The following is a 21,164-nucleotide window of genomic DNA, read 5'->3' as shown; positions in this document are numbered from 1 at the left end:
AGAAACAATTATTGCTGCCATATATCTTGGATGGGTTATACGGCCATTTCAGCCTAATATTCCTGCTGCGCTGCTGTCTGTGTTATAATGTTAATCAAACAGCTAAAAACAAAACAAAATCACTCACTACTCTGGACTGAATAACTTTAATAAGGATAAATATATATTTAATTCATACAGTGAAGAATATGCTGTGTTATTTTTTACTTTATGTACCTGGAAACTACTGTTAGACCTACCTGAAAAGCACTATTTATTTCATGTATTTGTGTTGGCCTTTTGAATGTTAAATGGATCCAATCCATGTTCAATAGAAATTATTTATGATGCGTCAATAAAATAGCCAGCATTAAAGCATGCCTTAACTTTGCTAATTTAAAACATGATCAAAACACAAATCTATTTTCATTAAAAATAAGAGAGCAACTAACAAATTTCTATATCAGGATCGGCCAATAGTTTTTTGTTCATGTTGGTGTCAGACAAAAAATCTTTTACTATAATAATATACATTTTAAATTGATGATGAATTATGGATAAGACCAGGGACAATCAAAAGCACTTGCATTCTCAGTTGCTGTTAAAGCCATTAGTTATGCAATGTTTTAAGAAGATTTTTTTCCCATTGCAGTCTCTCAGCCTGCCCAGAAGTTGGTGAAACTCTCGGCTATGTCAGGCGCCTTTAGTGTGGACAGCAGCAGTCATCACGGAGGCAAGATCCCCCGCCGCCTAGCCAGCCAAATGGTGGAACGAGTCTGGCAGGAGTGCAATGTTAACCGAGCCCAGAACAAGTATGATATATACTAATCAGCCAGAGCAAATAACCTAGCAATGGGAAATTATTATTATTGTGTATGAACAGAGCAACTTCAGGCATTTGGTATGGTTTATTTTTGCAGGAGAAAGTTTTCAACCATGTCTAACGGAGCTTGCGAGGAAGAAATGGACAAAGCTTCTGTTTGGGACTTTGTAGAGTCATCTCAAAGGTCACAGTGCAGTTGCTCAAGGTATGCTCAAAAGCTGCACATTTGCAACCAATTTCATGTAATTAAATAAAATTTGTGAATGAATGAAAGCTGACGGATCTTTCAATCTTTCGCTTTTCACTCCAGGCTTAAGAACCAGAAACAGCGGGCATGTAGCACCCCAGGGCTTCCTCCATCTGCTGGGCAACCACCTCAGCCATCTACCAAACATAAGATGGCGGAGAAGCTGGAGAAGGGGGACAAGCAGCAGAAAAGGCCCCAGACGCCCTTCCACCACCGTAGCTCTTTATGTGAAGAACATCCTAACTTGGAGCAGGGGGAGGGTGTTCACAGGCTTTGTCTGCAGGGCCACGAGGACAGCCGCTACCCCAGCCTCCTCCACGCCGACGTCACCTCCAGCAAGACCCCAATGCTGCACAGCTCAGCTGACGAGATGACCGGCTCCCCTCAGCCCCCGCCGCTTAGCCCGCACCCTTGCGAACGCGGAGAGGATGCCAATGACGGCCTAAAGAGTTCCTCCTCGCCCTTGCACCAACACTTCTATCCTCCATCCTCTGAGCCCTGCCTGGTGCCCCAGAAACCCCCAGATGATTCTCCACTAGACCCACTGCCCTTAGCCTGCCCACCTCCATACCCAGAGTCCCTAGAAGCCACCGTATACATGGGCTCCGCTATAAACCCCAACGAGGACATGTCGCATAACCCCTGGAAGTACTTTAGGGTGCCTGGAGGGAAGAATGCAGATTTCCACACACCTCATCTTCCTGTGGTCACACTCTTTGAGGATGGGAACAGGGCCGGAAGCCAGGACGGTGTTGTCTCAGTTACAGAGTAAGTTCTCTAGCCTTCTACACTAAATAGTGACATTGTGGCAATTATGCTATTTAAAGGTTCAGTCGTTTGCTTCAGTGGTTGTCAGTAACATCAGGCAGCTTTGCTGAAAAGTAATGGGTGAAAACATGTTTTCGACTAGTTGATGGTAGGGGCAGAGAGACTGAACTGGTTCCTGTTGCTTGCCCAGTATTGTAGTGCACTCTGTGTGACCTAATGATGTTTTGCTTGGCCAGATAAATAGTCAGTTGTCATTGCTTCAATGTCTCTAAAGAGTTTACTTTAAGGTTTTTGCTTCACACCTAATGTTTTAATTAATAGTGCAGGTTTATAACTTATAATATTATTTTATTATTATTATTTCAAAATGTAATTATTTTTGAGTATGTGAAACTTCATTATAAAAAAGTATCACATTTTTGTGACAGTTCAGAGGAAAAGAACAGTATTTATTTGAAATAGGAATCTTCAGATTTATAGAACAATTTTGAATGTCTTTATAGTCACTTTTGATCAATTTAACATACATTTTTGATGATCGATTAATGTATTGATTATTTTTACAATTATTTGAAATATTTTCTAATCAGTCGATTAATCATTAAGTTAACCTATCAATGAATAATAACCATAACCTCTGCGATTAATTTTCCAATGTTTTATTCAAACAGTTTATCATAAAATACAAATGAAAAATACCAACATAAAAAAATAAAGTGCCAATAATTAAATGGCATCTCTCAGTTACACAAATGTACATGATGGCTGAATTCATAGTCATTGTTTGGGATTGACAGCAAGGTGTGAGTCTTGAAATGTTTGTTCATTCAGCAGATTAAAGTACCTGCTTGAATGCATAGCTATGTCACCACTGCATTCAGCGACAGTATCAAAAACGGCCATGTCCATAACACCGGGAAGTTTTATCACACTTGACAGTGTGTTCTTAAATAAACAAGTCCAATCGAGTCATGAGTACATCCATCTGATAGGCTTCTGTAAACAACCAACAAGGACTTAAAATGCTTTGTAAACAAGTGCAGAGAGTATGTTTGAGGTGCGCACAAGTTTTATTGTGTGTAAACAGTGTCGCATCGACACATTCCACTCAAATCAACTTAATTGATTAAGTCGACAAATTGTTCCAGCCCTACTAATGCCATCCTAAGTAATTAATCTGTCTATCATGGTAAATACAGTTATAATTCTGAAAGCAACCCGATGGAAAAAGTACCATTGGTGTAACTTATCAGTTATTTAGTAAGACTCATTCTTTTCCAATAACTAGAGGTGTAATGTAGTATTGGGTGTTTTTTGCAGGCTTATGTCCTCCTCCAAAAGGCCTCTGAAGGTGTCTGAAGAGCTGGTGAAGATGTACGAACATAAGAAAAACCAGTATCTTTCTGCAGCTGTGTGCAATGAAAACCAGGAGCGAGAATCTGATCCTTATGCTTTCGTGGAAGGAGACGAGGATTTTATGTTCTCTGATAAAGACAAGAAGCCTGGACCCGAGAGGGAGACCGGAAAGAGAAATAAGGTCAGAAAGTAATTCTCTTAAAAAAAAATGTCTGTTTGTGTTTCTCAAAATTAACAGTCTTATTAATTTATTAATTTATTTATTGTACTTTTAGAGAGATGATGACAGTTTATCTTCTGATGGTGAGTTATTTCCTCAGCAAAATAAAACATTTAAGTGTTTTTGGAAATGTCTGGATTATTTATTTTTTTTTGATCTTGAACAAACCTTGTTTGCACACAGATGCCCAGGGGTCAGGTGGAGGTAAACCACTTCCTACCACCAGCTTGATCCATGAGACCGATCTGGTTGTGTCCATTAATGACCTGGACAACCTCTTTAACTCTGACGAGGATGACCTAACGGTTAGTACTCTTATGAGCTTGCCATGTAACCACTGCCTAAATGCACAAAACTGTGTGTGGAAAGTAAAAAGGCCTTGTTATTCTTACTTAAGCAGTGTAAATCAACTCTTTTTTTTGTCAGTTTTTGGTTTGAATCAGTTTGTGAAGCCCCAACAGTAATGAATCATTTGGATATCGTGATATGCATATCAGTGCCAAATTAGAGAGCGGTCAGTTGTAAGTTTCCCACTTTGTTCCTGGATCTCCTGCCTCATTAGAAAAATGCGTAGGTGCTCATAAAGTTCTTTATTTGCTGAACTAGGGAATCAGTGGAGCAGTTAAAGTGAGCCTGTCTTTGTCTTACCTCAAACAGCCTGGATCCAGGAGAGCTGCTGGTGGAGCAGAGGAAAAATTTGGTGGGAAAGAACCAAAACCTGCTGCGCCTGACCCCCTGCCTTGTATGTGCTCCACATCGTAACCCCTGCTGAATCTACATCATTACTAATAAATTTGATCTAATTACTGTTGTTACTGGAAGTGTGTGAGCAGTTTGGTTTTGAATGTGTAAATAAAAGTTCATATTATGAGAATTTTTATAATAATGCTGTTAAATCTGTAAGAATGCCTCATATTGCTACCATATTGGTTATCGGCTCATATTAGCATTAATATACGTGTGTGTGTGTGTGTGTGTGAGAGAGAAAAATAATTTCCGTTAATTAGAATAAAGCTAATAAAAAAAAGTGAATAAGAGATGAACAACTTATTTTATTTACCAATTACTTACTTTATTTCTAATTACTTTGTTTTAGTCAAAGTGCTACAATTACTATTACAAAAACTGAAATAAGAATAAACCCAATAGAGTACGTGCTAGAATGTATAAATACTATAATAATATTAAATAATACTAAAATAACACTACTTTTTTATAAGAAATTTATTAAAATAAAATAAAATTCAGTTTGCTCAAACAAAAACTATTATAGGACTGCATACGTCTTCACAGACTAACACTGTTAATGGCAAGCATCTGTTAACTATTTTCTTTTTATAGTGCCAATATTCTGTTCCTTCATTGTGTGTTTATTGATCTAGGCTCTGCAGACCTGCACCAGATGTTCCCAACCCCTCCGTCACTGGAGCAGGGCTACTCTCCTATAAACATGGGCAATACAGAGTCAGCTGCTGGCCTGTCTCTTCTGGATGGGGCCATCAGCGGGAACTTCAAGATGGAGGTGGAGGAGGGTTTCTGTAGCCCTAGACCCTCAGAGATTAAGGTAGAACTTAAGGCTGTGAATTCCCAGGTATTTTCTCATAAAGAGGCATTTTGTGATGCGAAACTCATGTTTCTTTATCATATTTACAGGACTTCTCCTACGTGTTTAAGACTGAGTCCTGCCAAGCCCTCATCGGCTGCTCCCTTTACGCCCCTCTGAAGATGCTGCCCAGCCAGTGTCTGCTTCCCATCAAGCTTCCAGAAGAGTGCGTTTACAGGCCCAGCTGGACAGTCGGCAAACTGGAGATGCTGCACCCAATGGCAGCCATGACCTTCCTCCACAAGGACAGGTACACCAGCCAAGAAATTAGGGATTTTCTTCCTCCCAATCAGATTTTAATGCTTCACACTCTTTGCATGTTTGTTCTTTTGTAACAAACAAAACATTGACATTGAGACATTGAGTAATTCAAGCATCAGCTTGTTGCCATGTATGGAAGCCTAAAAGGCTTTTAAATAGATGGATTTACCTTATTTAGCAGGGGGATTCTTGTATATGTAGCAGGTGGTGGTTGAAGTAAGTGGGTCAGGTTTTTAATAAGCACCGAACACACTCTTCTCTGCTGTTTGTAGTCCATGCAGCTGCCAGCCCAAAATAGCCATTCAATATTAATGATAGTGCAGCCTTAATTGAGGAATGTGTCCATGAGCGTTCATGCCAAGCACACTCAACTTTTAGAATGTGTTTTAATGCAGAGATGTTTTTCTACCATATCTTCACTTTGATATCTATTTTGCAATAACTTGCCAAGTGTTTCCAAGGTGATTGTAGTGGATTTATGAAGACAGTTCCCAAGTGAGTAGCCACCGGTGTGGTTTCACTTAAACTGTAAGGGAAGGAGGGAGACATTTATTCACTGAGTTTTTATCTCTTAAACATCCCTGTTATGTTTGCCAATTTGGTGGATTGATCCAAATGCAGATAAACCAACATTTATGGCTATGTTCAGACTGCAAACAATCTTTTTAGGTAGACTTTCTGCACTATTAATTGCAATTGTTCATATATGATTTGTGTGTCCAGACATAACCAACCTATCTGCATGGGTTGCTTTGGTAACGACGTAGGCGTACCATTGTATGTGAAAAGGCTTTCAAAACAGATGCAGGGAAAATCATCTCACTCTTCAAATAAATGCCCTGTCGAGTAGCGGTGCATAACAATATATACCAGTCTCCTCCATCGCTGAGTTTGTGATGTTCTGTGCTGTAGTCATGGACAAATCTTTGGACATACCGTTTCAATTCTGTATGAATACTTCATTTTCGCCACCAATTTCGACATTATCGGCGTGTGTGATGGAATGATGCAAAAGACAATTTGAAATCAGATTTGAGCAGCCAGAGCATCCAGACTGAGATGCATCTGTGAAAATCTGATTGGAATCGCATATCAAACCATCTCCAAATGTGTTCTTTTTTCATACTATTAAAACCTGTTTGGATAAAATCTGTATATGCAAAAAAAAAAAAAAATGTAATTCACAGAAATAAATTACATTTTAAAATATATTGAAACATAAAACAGTTATTTTAAATTTTAATCCTTTTTCAAAATAGTTTTTTTTTTTTTTTTTACTTTTTTTTTTATCAAATAAATGTAAAAAAAAATATCTTAGTGACCCTTTATTATGCCCACTTGTTTCTATTGGCCGGTCAAAACAGAACTTATGTTGTGACTTTCGATTTGGAATTGGATCATTTCTCCCTGAATTGAATAAACTGAATAAAATGGAATTGAAAAACTGAATAAGGTGAATAAAAATTCCTGCCAAATATTTTTTTCTCTTCATTTTGGACAATACAACCTATTCTTTATAGTTTTAAACCAAACAAACTTCTTTTTGTCACACATTTTGCTTGAAATGTATGCTTGTGCCATTTTTCTACACCATAAATATCACTTGCTTTGACATTTTGACCACTACATGTGACACTTTGTCCCCCTCTTCTTTGACAGTAACATCCCTAGTGTGGGAAGTGCAGTTGAACAGGACCAGAGCTGCACCCCTCAGACACACAACACCTTTATGTCCAACAGCGCCCCACCCAGCAACAGCGGCGCTGGCATCTTGCCCTCCCCCGCCACCCCTCGAATCTCTGCCCCAACGCCACGGACACCCCGGACCCCACGCACCCCCAGAGGCCCTGCCAGCGTCCAGGGCTCACTGAAATATGAGAACTCCGACCTCTATTCTCCCGCCTCTACACCTTCCACCTGCAGACCTTTAAATTCAGTTGAGCCGGCCACCGTGCCCTCCATCCCAGAAGCGCACAGCTTATACGTCACCCTCATCCTCTCCGAGTCAGTCATGAACCTCTTCAAGGACTGCAACTTTGACAGCTGTTGCATCTGCGTCTGCAACATGAACATCACAGGGGCGGATGTGGGCGTCTACATCAGTGATCCCAACATGGACTCGCAGTACTCAAGTATGGACCCCTGCTCCTGTGGTTTTAGTGCCGTCATGAACCGTCGCTATGGCAACGGGGCCGGCCTCTTCCTGGAGGATGAGCTGGACATCATGGGACGGGGTTCGGATGCCGGACGGGAGACAGAGAAGCACTTTGAGGCTGTACGTGCAGCCTCGCTTCAGAGAGGGGCGGTCCTTAAAGAGCAGGTCCCGGATGATCTCGTCCTTCTGCTGCAGGACCTGTGCACGAACCCTTTCTCCCCCATCATCAAACCCCAGCTTCTCAGCCCCAGTTTCAAGCCGCCCATGCGCCTGGAGGAGAGGGACTACTACAGTGACTGCTACTTGGCTCTTGAGCACGGCAGACAGTTCATGGACAACATGTCTGGAGGAAAAGTCGACGAGACACTGGTCAAGAGCTCCTCTTTACACCACTGGGCCAAACGCAACGGTGAGACGACTTCTTGTGATGTTGTTGATATATTTTTTGATTCTTGAACTTTTTATTTTTACACTACTCCTTTAGTTTAAGTTGTAGCTGTGGTTCTCAAGCAGGGGGCTGGGGCTCGCTAGGAGGCCTCAAAATGACTAAAAAGTATTTAAATTAATACATTATTTTTAAAACATTAAAATAAACTCTACATTTAAGTTTTTAAGACTTATTTCTTGCATACTATTATAATATAATCAAAATAATAAATAATATGAATATTTATTCCCCCTCAATAACCGTTGTTTTTAATATCAGTACGTTTTTTTTTTTTTTTTTTGAAGAAAAAAAAAGTTGTGACAAGTGATTTCAAGCGATTTCGAGTCATGTTTTAAAGTCAGCATGAAACATTTACAGTCAATTTACTTCCATAATGTGACATTTCGGAGTAAAGCATCTGGAATTGATTGGCTTGTGAAAAGTATTTTCTACGTGATAGGTGGTTGAAGGGGAGAGATTGAATAAAAAGAGGACTTGGAGTTGTTTTTTATTTTATTTTTATGTATTCAATAATTTATTTTTCGGAGGAGCTGTTGCTATATTATCATTGAAATAACATAGCAATTTACAATTTCTAGGATAAGATAGGATAGGATAGACTTTATTGTCACGAAGGAAATTTGTCTTGGACACACAATACAGTGTCTGCTGTTTAAATACAAGAAACATAATACATACATGCATACAGTACATACACAGGCTGTCGCGCACACACACAATACCTACAGTACATACACAGACTTCCTATCAACCAACCAGGAAGTCTAGGAATATGTATTTAATTAAATACAAACACCTTTGATTTGTTTGTTGCGATGAAATGGAAGTAGCTACATATATTTTCTTCCATATTGTGATGGACATCAAAGTGAAACTGTCAAAAAAATCACTTGTAGGACGGGACTTAGTTCTATTCATCAGTTGTTAATTGGATGGAGACCGATCTGAATGCAAGCTTGAGGTTGATTGTAGGAAAGAGGTGGGATTTAAGCGTAAATTTGTCATTTCATGGTGACTTTAATCCCCATGCAGACCTATAGCAAATTCTGCCAGTAAACTATAAAACAGTTTTCTCTAACTAAGTTTAGCATTAAATCTGTTTGAAGTAAAATCCGGTGTGTTTGTAAAACACTTCTCTCTCTGTGTCCTTGCAGCTTTCGATATGAGCATGCTGTTCTCCCAGGATGTGGTGAGGATGCTGCTGTCACTTCAGCCTGTCCTGCAGGACACCATTCAGAAGAAGAGGTCTGTGCGCTCTTGGGGGGTCCAGGGCCCCCTCACCTGGCAGCAGTTTCACAAGATGGCTGGCAGGGGATCGTACGGTAGGCCTAAATCAACAGACACCATCCTCAGCATAGTTTATAAATGATATAGGCATATTAATACAACTCTTTTCTCTCAGGCACGGATGAATCTCCAGAGCCCCTCCCCATCCCCACCTTACTGGTGGGTTATGAGTATGACTATGTGGTGCTGTCTCCTTTCGCTCTGCCATACTGGGAGAAGCTTCTGTTGGACCCGTACAGCTCCCAGAGGGACATCGGATACATGGTGGTGTGTCCCGACAATGAAACTCTGCTTAATGGAGCCAAGACTTTCTTCAGAGACTTGACAGCAGTATATGAGGTTAGAACATGCTAATGACCTCAGAATGTCACTACACCAAATAATTAAATTGAAAAATCACAGGTTTCGTAATTCTCAATATCACCACTTAACGAATTATTAATTTGTTAATCATTATTATTAAGTGTGCTTGCTGAAAGCGCACACTTATTGTTCTTCTTAAGTTTTCTTATTATTATTATTATTATTATTATTCCCGGGAGAAAAATTTTGGCCAGCTCCTGCGCCTAGGCCCTTTGAGACAGAGACACCGTTCCAACTTTAAAACGTTCGGTCAGTACCGGTGTAAGTTGCTCGCGAAGATGACATCACAAGTCCATGTCGTTCATCCGCCATAGTGGATTGAACAGAAAGCGAAACTAAAGTTTCACAGGTCACAAATTTGGTCCGAACTTCACGAAACTGGACGTACATGATCCTTGGAGCAAGCCTCACCAAAGTTACTAGAAGGATTTTTGATTTTCGGAAGCGTTTGCCCGTCACAGCCAAACGAAATCGGCGGCGTAGTCGCCAAAACAGGAAGTAGTTCATATCTCAGGAACGTTGTCACGTATCGAAACCAAACTTTGTACATTAACTCGAGACTCCAATGTGAGGATGTACAAGATAAAAAAAAAAAAAAAAAATTACATTATTTGGCAACCCCCCCCCCCCCAGCTATTTAGCCAGCTCCTGCGCCTAGGCCCTTTGAGACAGAGACACCATTCCAACTTTAAAACGTCCGGTCAGCACCGGTGTAAGTTGCTCGCGAAGATGACATCACAAGTCCATGTCGTTTGTCCGCCATATTGGATTGAACAGAAAGCGAAACTAAAGTTTCACAGGTCACAAATTTGGTCCGAACTTCACGAAACTAGACGTACATGATCATTGGAGCAAGCCTCATCAAAGTTACTAGAAGGATTTTTGATTTTCGGAAGCGTTTGCCCGTCACAGCCAAACGAAATCAGCGGCGTAGTCGCCAAACAGGAAGTCGTCCATATCTCAGGAACTCTGTCACGTATCGAAACCAAACTTTATACATGAACTCGGGACTCCAATGTGAGGATGTACAAGATCTGAATTTTTTTATTTTTTTTTTATTTAAGGGCAATAGACAAACCCATTTACCTATGTCTATGCAAGAGTTTCACCTTTTTATGTTAGGTAATGCATTTAGACAGTAGGTGGCACTGTTGTATTACATTTCACAGAGCAGCCAAGTCAGTGTATAGACTGCATTCGTTTTTACCAGGTTTGTCTTAATAAATGCAGGCATGAATTTCGTTTTTTGCATTGGTCTATTTTAATCATCTTCATTTATTAATATATACAGATTTGTATGCATGAATTGTGCATTTCCAATCCTCAAAGCAGTTAATAAAAAAAAAAAAAAACTTTATACAAAATACATCATGCTCTTCTTCGATAACCGAACAAACAATTAATTGTCTGTGGCTGTGTTTGTGCGCGCGGGAAATATGCTGCGCATAACAATAGAAAACAAGGAGAAACGCGCAGTCACATGCTCAAACAATCAACAACGTCGCTCTAGAGGTGCGTTGTGGACTGCGAAGTGGACTTCACAGGGTATTCCGCCATCTTAAGTTAGAGTCTAATCCGAAGGGAGCGAACATGTTCAGTTCGAAGGGCACTGCGCACGGCATAGGGAATAAGGGAACATCGATACATCACTTCACAGGAAGTGGAGAGCGATGATCACACACCCAACTGTCATTTCGCGCATCAGGTCATCACCAGTCAGAACGGTCATAACTAACGATGGAGGAGTTGTGTGTAAGTAATACATTTCGCCATTGTTATACAAATGACAGTATTTTTAATGGTTATTGTTGTGAATATTACATATACTATTTTTGATGATTATAATTTACCTCAGTGAATGCAGCCAGCTTAGCTAGTTTGTGAAGTAAAGTGATTTTATTTTAGGTAGTTGTAAAATAGTGCAATATAATTGTAAATATATAACATAATAATAAAAATTTAAATATGAATGTAGTCCTATATATATTTCTTATATCATAATCTGCGTGACTCCGTCGTTGACTTTCTTTGATGACATTTGCTGGGCGTTTCTAATGAGCGATTGTCAGTGAAGTCCACTTCAACTGATATACCGTGCTCAGGGAGTAGGGGAGCAGTGAACACTGCATATGGACCCTGTCGAATGGAACGCACATTAGATGTGTAAAAACAAGTGGAAAACGCGAGCGCGCCGCTGTCTCCTTTCGCTTGTTCTCCTGTGGCGTCTGTCGTTGCTATGCAACCATGAACTGCGCTCTCCATGATGACAAGAGCTGTGTCTGAAATCGCTCCCTATCCACTATATAGTGCACTATTTAGGGTGTCGGCCATTTTGTGTCCGAATTCTGAGTGAACGACATCATTCCCTACATTCTTCACTACTTTTATCCACAATCCTCTCTGAATTCGAGTGTACATACGATGTACACTTGCTGAGACACTATTTCCCACAATCCATCACGATAAGGCGATTGAGCGCGAATGAAAAATAAACAAAAATGCCACCATGGCAACGGTGCACCCGAGTTAGAAAACAATCATTTATAAGACCAGACGCCTGGTTATTTATTTATACATACCGTTATGTCTATATTTGAAAAATCAAATGTGTTGTGTAGTGTTTTGTTCTCTTTTATTTTCACATATAAATTAAAAAGTAAATAAATATGACAAGCAAGTGTTTTTATTATCTTTTTTATTAATCAAATAACGCAATAAACGTGAAAAATACATACATACAATGGTTACATACAATTCACACAGCCAAAAAAAGGAAATATTAAAGATGGGTAGGTAATGTTTATGACAAATTGTCTGAGCTCTCTGGCGCGTGATAATTATGTCAGCGTCCAAATTCTTTGCTGATGTAGTGCACTCAACTATGTAGGGATTAGTGAACGAGTGAGCGGTTTCAGACACAGCTAAGGAAGTATCAGCAAAAGATTACTAGATTTCTAGCCCTTGCATTAGCTTTACTACTAGATATATTTATGGAGATGAAAAATAATAAGGCGCCCTGTACAGCTATGATCAGCTTTTCGGCCGAGCATTCAATGTTGTTACGCTGCAAGCTGATGGTTCGTTGCTGCCACGCTCTATCACTCGCACACCATAAAGAGCAAATTGTTTTTTAATGTTTCAATTTCGTGATTAAAATGACATAATTAGGAAGCGGATAATTTCTTCATAAACAGCTCATTATGACTCAATGTTAGAATGCTGCACCTACACTCGATAGTGTGAATAAGATCAGCGCAACGCAGACCACTGCATTGACAGGGTAAAACACATGATCTGTCTACGGCCAGGGCTCAGCGGAAGACAGAAAATGCCAGTCCAGCGCTGATTGAGGAATTAAATTTGAAAATAAAAGACAGTTTGACATCTTTTTTCTCGCATTCTCGCATTTTTTCTCGCATCTCGCATCTATCCACTACCTGCTAACGTTAGTGCACTGCACCCGAGCAAGCACACTTTGCAGTTCCTCCGGAAATGCATTTTTCTAGTTATAATTATAATTACTAAAACAACTATATGTACAACCTTTACCCGGATGCATACGCTACACTCACATTAAGTGGCATGTACTGTAAAGAAAATTGCTTTGATATATATATTTGTTCATATTTATGTACAGTACACTCACGTAAAGCGATATATATTATATAGAAAATCTCAGCTGCCTGATTTTTTTATTTTTTTATTTTTTTTTTTGCATAATTACTCTAAAGTTGGACATACTCATATATCCAACTTGATATATTCTCATACTTGCATTACACTCAGGAATGTGATATCTCAACTGCTTGATTGCTTGTATTGTCACAAAATGTAACTAACCCATGACTAATCTGATAAATGTGACTTTGAAGATCAAGCTATTAAGTTATTATAAACATCAACGTCATGATTTTCTGTAAAGCTGCTTTGAAGCAGTGCGTGTTGTAAAAAGCGCTATACAAATAATTTTGACTTGATTGATTTATTATTGTTCTGCAGTCCTGTCGGCTCGGTCAGCACAGGCCCATCGCCAAGTCTCACGCTGATGGCATTGTGACTGTGAGTGATACTGGATCCCAGCCTTTTACAGACCAGACTTTCACTGACTGGCTCCCAAAAACCATCAACAGCAGCAGCGAGGCTTTCAACAAGCTCAGACTTTATGCGCAAGTGTGCCGACAAGACTTGGGTATGTAAAGAAGCAAATAGAAAGCTTTTTGATGTTATGAGGAAAAATAGAGATATCCTATAATATTTCGTATCTCTTCAGTGTCCTGTCTGGCATCCCAGTCTTTGGACGGCTCACTGCTTTCCCAACGAAACCCCACCAGCTCTTCGCAAACTTCCAGCTCCAGCAGCCCCGCCACAGTCACTCAGAACACCACCCCTACCACCAACAGCACCTCCAACACTAACCCCACAACCGCCACGGCGACCACCACCACATCCACCACCTCTTCCTCCTGCTCTCAGGGCATAGGTACCTTGCCGTCTTCCAAGCCCAATTCCCTGCCTTCCTTTGGGGCTCAGGGCTTGCAGTCCAGTCAGCCGAGCAGCGGTCAGAGTGCAGGGACACTGGGGGACGGCTCATCGACCACCAGCCAACCTCAGGTCCAGTCTGAGCCCCCAGAGAGGTACTGCTTTTCATATCCAAACAATCTGATTCTTACTGATCCTCTCAGATGTGTGTGCTGATCTGTGATTTATCTATGTTACAGTACGATGGATAGAGAGAAGGTGGGGGTGCCGACTGACGGAGACTCCCATGCCGTCACTTATCCTCCCTCCATAGTGATTTACATTGTGAACCCCTTCAGCTATGAAGAGACAGGCCAAGGGGGCAATTCCAGTGTGTGGACAATGGGTCTTCTCCGCTGTTATCTGGAGATGCTTCAGTTTCTTCCTCCTCACATCAGGAATGCTGTATATGTCCAAGTAAGAATTCATCTGCTTTCTGTTCTTAATGTTTCACTTTGCTTAGATCTAAACATCTGGCGTTTTCTTCTACCAGATTATACCCAGCCAATACTTGCTGCAGCCGGTCTGGAGTGAGGAGCGCCATATATACGCACAGCACCTGAAGTCTCTGGCTTTCTCAGTTTACACACAGTGCAGACGGCGTCTGCCAACCTCCACTAATGTCAAAACGCTAACAGGCTTTGGCCCCGGTCTGGCCATTGACACTGCACTACAGAGCAAAGAGGTACACCTAATAATTGCCAATGTATTGGGCAAGGGGTTTCAAAATCAGGGCCCGCAATATAGTGCTAGAAGGTCTGTGGAAAAGTAACAAAATAATTATATATTTGTACCGTATTTTATAAGAAGTTTATTTATTTAAGTAGATTTCAATTCCAAATTTACCAAATTTCATTTTTGGTGTCCACAAGGAAGTCCTAAAAGGTCTCTGGAATAGTGTAGCGGAAAAACTTTTGCTATTAATGACAATAGATTTGTTCAATAAATTATTGTTGTTGTTGTTGTTCTTTATTTAAATAAATGTAACTAATTGACCAAATTTGATATTTATTTACATTTTCATTCTTTGTAAAAATGAAATCATCAACTTAATGGAAAGTATAATCTTTTAGATATTTTACACATTTATTTGTTTTTTGTAAAAAAATAAAAATTTTAATATATACTTTTTTGCTGTATAAATGCATCTTTATACATGAAAATATATATTAAAATGGGGTCTTTTATTTTGGGGTCTGTGCCATCAAAAAAAATTAAAAACCACCTGAGATATAGCCTACCATTTTCATTAAATTTATAGAAAGATTTTGATAAACAGTGCTTTGTAATAAATAATAATATTGACCTCTTGGTTCTTGCCGCCCTCAGAGACCAGAGTGTTTACATCTCTACGCACCGCCATTCATCCTGGCACCAGTGAAGGACAAACAGACAGAGCTGGGTGAGACTTTTGGAGAGGCTGCGCAGAAATACAATGTGCTGTTTGTGGCCTACTGCCTGTCACATGACCAGAGGTGGCTCCTGGCCTCATGCACTGACCAGTACGGAGAGCTGCTGGAAACCTGCATCATCAGCATTGACGTACCCAACCGGTGAGCACTCAAGAGTTGGTCTGTGATTGGTGTAGTTTATTCAAGCCTAAGCCTGTGTGTGACTGGGATGTTTGTGTGTTTTCACACAGAGCTCGGAGGAAAAAGGGCTCTTCACGACGACAGGGCATTCAGAAGCTTTGGGAATGGTGCCTGGGTCTTGTACAGATGACTTCACTTCCTTGGCGCATTGTGATCGGCCGGCTTGGAAGGATAGGTCACGGGGAGTTACGTGGTAGGTATTGCAATTATTCAATAATAAGTGTTTAAATCATGTATACAAGTTATAAGTGTTTGGCACCATGTGCCCTTTGCTCTTGATCTAACTGCTGTTTTTGTTCCAATCAGATTGGAGTATTTTGTTGAGTAGGCGAAACTTGCAGTCTCTCGGCAGACGACTGAAGGAAATGTGCAGGATGTGCGGTATCTCTGCTGCGGACAGTCCCAGCATTCTCAGCACATGTCTAGTTGCAATGGAACCACAGGCTTCCTTTGTCATCATGCCAGGTAATTAATGTGAAGCTTTCACACAGAGCAGTTGTTCTGCATTGGGCTGTACTTGAATGCTTGATGAAAATTCAGAACCTAGTCATGATTTCCCTTCCTTCTCCATCTCTGCATAGACTCTGTGTCCACGGGCTCCGTGTTTGGCCGCAGCACAACCCTGAACATGCAGACGTCCCAGTTAAACACTCCTCAGGACACCTCCTGCACTCACATCCTCGTGTTCCCCACTTCTGCCGGCCTCCAGGCGTTCAATCCCAACAACGGTCAGACACTTTCACCTTCACCCCATCTAGCTCTACTTAATTATTATTTATAGCGGACTAATATAAGTTGTCATTGTGTTTGCAGATGTCACAGATGGAATGGGTGGCATGGATGGGATCTTGGACTTGCTGTCAGAGAATGATCTGGTTGACCCCGATCTCATTAACATATTACCCAACTCTCCCACCACCTCCCCAGTACAGTCACCAGGCTCACATTACCACCACGGAGGAGATGGCAGCAAGGTAAACTTGTTTGCACTGTCCTTTTGAAGAATTTCAACATACAACACTGTTCAAAAGGTTGGAGTTGAGAATTTTTTTTCATATGATTAACAAGACTGCATTTGTTTGATAAAAAATTCAGTAATATTGTGAAATATTACAATAAAAAAAAAACTATTTTCTTTTTTAATGTATTTTAAAATGTAATTTATTCCTGTGATGGCAAAGCTGAATTTTCACCAGCTATTTCTTCAGTGTCACATGATTGTTAGAAACCATTCTAATATGCTGATCTGGTGCTCAAGAATCAATTTCTATTATTATCTGTTGATAACAGTTTTTTGTGGTAATTGATGCATTTTTTCATGATTCTTTGAAAAAAAATCTTTACTGTCACTTTTGACCAATTTAATGTGTTCTTGTTGAATTAAAGTTGTTTTTTTTAGTCATACTGACCCCTACATTTTGAATGATTTTGTATCTCGTATCTAGTCGTAACTGTCATAAAATAAGTTTAGGAATAATAAAAATTTATTTTATCCATACTTTTTACTTCAGTATTGTAAAGCCCAAAGTATACTTCGGCCATCCGTGTTCCACACACTGTCGCGTGATGTCATTTTTGTCATCAGACATGTGCTCACACTGTCGCGTACAACCGCATATGTGCAAGTGACTTGAGCGCTTGAAAACAAAGTCTGCTTTGAAAGGCTCGTGCACTCAACCGTTTGTGAGACGGAGCTGAACGCAGAAAATGACTATACCCGGGCATTAAGTGACTGAAGTAATTTCTCAGTTTTATAGACCTCTAAATTCAACCTCTTACGGTCTCTTTCCCGTCCTCAGGGCCAGAGCACAGACAGGATGGAGTCTCACGACGAATCTCCCAACATCCTCCAGCAGCCCATGGCTCTGGGCTACTTTGTGTCCACAGCTAAAGCGGGTCCACTGCCTGACTGGTTCTGGTCCTCCTGCCCACAGGCAAAGAACCAGTGTCCTCTCTTCCTGAAGGTGAGCTCTTGAGTAAACGTAATAATCATTTCACTCGTGTCCGTCTAAAACACAATTCATAATCTAATCTATTTAACAGATCTGCAGAGGTGTTATATAATGAATGTTTCTGTCTTCCTGTCAGGCTTCTCTGCACCTTAATGTTTCGTCAGTGCAGTCAGATGAATTGCTGCACAGTAAACACTCCCACCCTCTGGACTCCAGCCATACCTCAGATGTGCTCAGGTATCATCTGGACACCTTACAGTCACTCTTCCCTTTATTCCCATGCCTCTCATATTTCTTTACATTTATAATATGAACCCAGGTGGGTTTTTTGCTGGTTCCATTTCATACTTGTTGGAGCTTCTAGAACTCCACCATACAAGGAGGGGAGCTGACTTATGAAACATCCAGACAAATTTGTTAATTTATTTAATGGCATTAAACATGATTTATTAATAGTTAGTAAAAGGGATAGTTTACCCATAGGTGTCATTTACTTGCCCTCATGTCATTCCAAACACACAAGACCTTTTCATCTTTGAAACACAAACCTGAAAGATTTGTCCATCTAATGAACAAGTCCATTACACCTAAACCTTGTTCATAAAGAATTTTTTTTTTAATTCATATGAATCAAGCAGTTAATCCAAGTCTCCTGAAGGAACACGATCGCTTTATAACAGTGGTTTTCAACCCTCTTTTGTCCAAAACTTTGCTGAGACCCTTATTGGACCTAGCTCTCCCTGGTTGAGAACCACTGCTTTAAATGATGAACAGATTTAATTTAGGCTTATATTCACATTTAGATATCGATCAACGCTTGTACGTAGAACACATCAAATATGGTAAATGTAAGCACAACTGTTCTTGCTTGAACCTCATTGGTTCTTTTGCGTTTGAGCTTTCATTTACCATATTTGATGTGGTCTGTATTTTTGCTGATCGATGTTTATATATGAATGAAGGCTTAAATTAAATCAGTTCATCATAAAAAGCGAACACTGAAAACACTCATATGGATTTCTTTTATGATCTCTTTATGAACATTTTGAAGCGTCACATTTTTGGTGGTATTGACTGTAAATGGAGGGACAGAAATCTCTCAGGTTTCATTAAAATATCTTCATTTGTGTTTTGTAAATGAATGCAAGTGTCTTAAGGGTTTGGAACAACATGAGGGTGTGTAAATGACGACAGAATTTTCAAAAGTTAGCTTAATCGCAACCACATATTTCAATCTTGCCCTTTTTTCAACGTTGCCACAGCACTGCAATCGATATCCTCCTCTTTGCAAAAAAAAAAAAAAAAAGATTAACCACATATTTGTTGTGTTTGCAGATTTGTGCTGGAGCAGTACAATGCCCTCTCGTGGCTGACCTGTGACCCAGCGACTCAGGACCGGCGCTCTTGTCTCCCCGTGCACTTTGTTGTGCTCAACCAAATGTACAACTTCATTATGAACATGCTCTAACAAACGAGGGACTCTGCACAACTGTTGCCCTGATTTCTCACAACAGACCCTGCAGAGACACCGCATCACTGCACTGCCGTCGCAGGCCTCCACGCTGTGGACACGGCTGGACAAACCAACTGCAATCAGACAGCGCACTTATGGCAATGCCAGGCTGCCCAGTTTATGCCAAGTGTCCATCTCAACAACTGGAGGGAAAGGAACTAGACCATCTCAGTGAACTGATAAAGGCCTGAAAGTGCAGTTTGGGTCAGGTTTTATCCAGTTGAAATGCCTGCATATATCTTATTTATTGTATGTTTTTAAATGTGTAATTTCTTAACCCTTTTATATTATATAAACACGGGAAGATGCATATTGCCTTCCTAAATTAAATGAAAATGGTTTGTCATATATGTAATTGTCTTAATTACAGAACCGACAAGTGAATTTGCTGTAGGTTGCTTTTAGAGGAATATTTAGAGAAATATTTTCTCCACAATTTTTACTGTCACAGTGTACAGATGAAGTATACAGGAGCTCACGTTCTTACCTTTGTGTGGTGGGGACTTTAAGATAGGCTGTAGCTACAGAATTCCTGTACAGCAATTTAATGTGTTCAAATAAGAGGACAAGAGGTACATTGTCGGATTATATATTTTATATCACAGATTTAGAGAATTGTGTGTGTGTATATAAATGTGTACATACAATTGCGTGCCGCTATGGATGGTGCAGCCAATGTTTTAGGAATAAAGTGTGTAAACTTGAAACCTGTGGTCGTCGTCATTGCACATCGTGCTTGATTTTGAATGAGTATCTTGGGTTTCTAGGGGGAAAAAACGAGACGCCATATTGCAGGAGGTTTCATCATACTCTTCAGGTCTGATAAGCCCTCGAGGGAGAAATTGCGGTGTATTTATTCTGCTCAAATCCCTGTGAAATGACATGGTGCTATTCTCATCAGGCCTGTTCGCGTGTCCAGGCGACCGGCTGTGCATATGCGCTTGTTTCCTGATGGAGCTGAACCAGAGGCTGAGGTTTGAGTGTACGTGTTGTGCTAATGGCACTGTGACTCTTCATTGACATCCTGAGCACTGCTGCACCACTACTCTATATTATCATCACTATTCTTGGCATGATGATTTGTGACTCCTGGGGCATTATTATAATATTTTACCTCCTGTCTCTCTCAGCATCATGCTCCAGTCATTTTTGCTGCTGCTGCATATATAAAATATTTCCCTCTGTAGTGTCAAAATATTGTCATTTTGTTCTGCATTCCTTCCTGGAAATTGCTCATTTCAAAGATGTGAAGTTCCTAGAGGCGCTGAGATGTGCATAAAATTAATTGTATATGTGTGTTTATTCAACTTCAGGCACTTGTATCTCCCAGGGCATGTTTAATGGATTAAGGTGACATTAAAACTGGAAACTTTTTATAATGCCTCATGATTTATTATTTTTTTGTGTAAAGATTGTACTGCCTTACATTTGTCTTAAGTCTTCCAGTTCTTAAAACATAAAACACAAGAAAGCATAAACCATTATTTTAAAACTAGAACCAAAGGAGTAATATATATATATATATATATCCCATTTAAATATTTATTTTGTGAAAATATTTAATTGGTGTCATCTTCACCCAGACCAACGATTCTGATCCAATGAAGTTTTTTTTTCTTTCAAAGTTAAGTCTTTATTTTTGCAAAAATGTTTTTACCGCCATTTCCATCACAGACGTTATTAGAGATGTGGTGGAAATTACACTGTGAAACTTTCAGTGTGTGGAAAGTTTGTGTTAAAAAGAGAGTTTAGTCTACAGGGCCAAAAGTGTCCATAATTGAAGAAACACTCATGTTATGATATGTAATACTCTCAATGTTGAATAAAGTAGGCTAGTGTTAAACATACAGTGTTGCTATAGCTTGTAATATGTAGCCTATACAAAACGAATAAAAACGACTAGAACCGAAATTATTACATTATGTATTTCCTTATAGAACATTCGATGTTTGTTTCGTTCATTAATTTGTCATTTTGGATAAAGGTAGCCAATCTGAAATGGAAAACAAAACATTTACAAACCAACCCCGTCCCCCAAACAGATTAATAACGTTATTATTAGTATTATTTTATTAAAAA

At 39.9% G+C, this 21,164-nt stretch overlaps 1 protein-coding gene across 1 annotated transcript in view; it reads left to right on the top strand.

Annotated features, from left to right (window-relative positions):
- The window catches only part of med13b (mediator complex subunit 13b), a 35,827-nt gene extending 15,368 nt beyond the window's left edge, over nucleotides 1-20,459 (top strand). Inside the window, exons 7-30 of the mRNA XM_081370304.1 lie at nucleotides 632-791; nucleotides 900-1,007; nucleotides 1,113-1,817; nucleotides 3,138-3,354; nucleotides 3,449-3,476; nucleotides 3,577-3,698; nucleotides 4,051-4,135; nucleotides 4,776-4,957; nucleotides 5,047-5,246; nucleotides 6,917-7,821; nucleotides 9,015-9,182; nucleotides 9,263-9,486; nucleotides 13,510-13,699; nucleotides 13,781-14,144; nucleotides 14,229-14,445; nucleotides 14,522-14,713; nucleotides 15,358-15,581; nucleotides 15,671-15,813; nucleotides 15,927-16,085; nucleotides 16,202-16,348; nucleotides 16,434-16,594; nucleotides 17,420-17,584; nucleotides 17,709-17,809; nucleotides 18,908-20,459. Coding sequence (XP_081226430.1) covers nucleotides 632-791; nucleotides 900-1,007; nucleotides 1,113-1,817; nucleotides 3,138-3,354; nucleotides 3,449-3,476; nucleotides 3,577-3,698; nucleotides 4,051-4,135; nucleotides 4,776-4,957; nucleotides 5,047-5,246; nucleotides 6,917-7,821; nucleotides 9,015-9,182; nucleotides 9,263-9,486; nucleotides 13,510-13,699; nucleotides 13,781-14,144; nucleotides 14,229-14,445; nucleotides 14,522-14,713; nucleotides 15,358-15,581; nucleotides 15,671-15,813; nucleotides 15,927-16,085; nucleotides 16,202-16,348; nucleotides 16,434-16,594; nucleotides 17,420-17,584; nucleotides 17,709-17,809; nucleotides 18,908-19,040 — 5,300 coding nt within the window. The 3' untranslated portion in view covers nucleotides 19,041-20,459. The remainder of the gene's footprint in view (nucleotides 1-631; nucleotides 792-899; nucleotides 1,008-1,112; nucleotides 1,818-3,137; nucleotides 3,355-3,448; nucleotides 3,477-3,576; nucleotides 3,699-4,050; nucleotides 4,136-4,775; nucleotides 4,958-5,046; nucleotides 5,247-6,916; nucleotides 7,822-9,014; nucleotides 9,183-9,262; nucleotides 9,487-13,509; nucleotides 13,700-13,780; nucleotides 14,145-14,228; nucleotides 14,446-14,521; nucleotides 14,714-15,357; nucleotides 15,582-15,670; nucleotides 15,814-15,926; nucleotides 16,086-16,201; nucleotides 16,349-16,433; nucleotides 16,595-17,419; nucleotides 17,585-17,708; nucleotides 17,810-18,907) is intronic.
- Nucleotides 20,460-21,164: the final 705 nt, after the last annotated feature.

Source organism: Scardinius erythrophthalmus, assembly GCF_964197995.2.
Source record: "Scardinius erythrophthalmus genome assembly, chromosome: 7".
NCBI classification, from domain to species: Eukaryota; Metazoa; Chordata; class Actinopteri; order Cypriniformes; family Leuciscidae; genus Scardinius; species Scardinius erythrophthalmus.
Note: the sequence above shows the minus strand (reverse complement) of the source record. Positions and strands in the feature narration are given on the sequence as shown.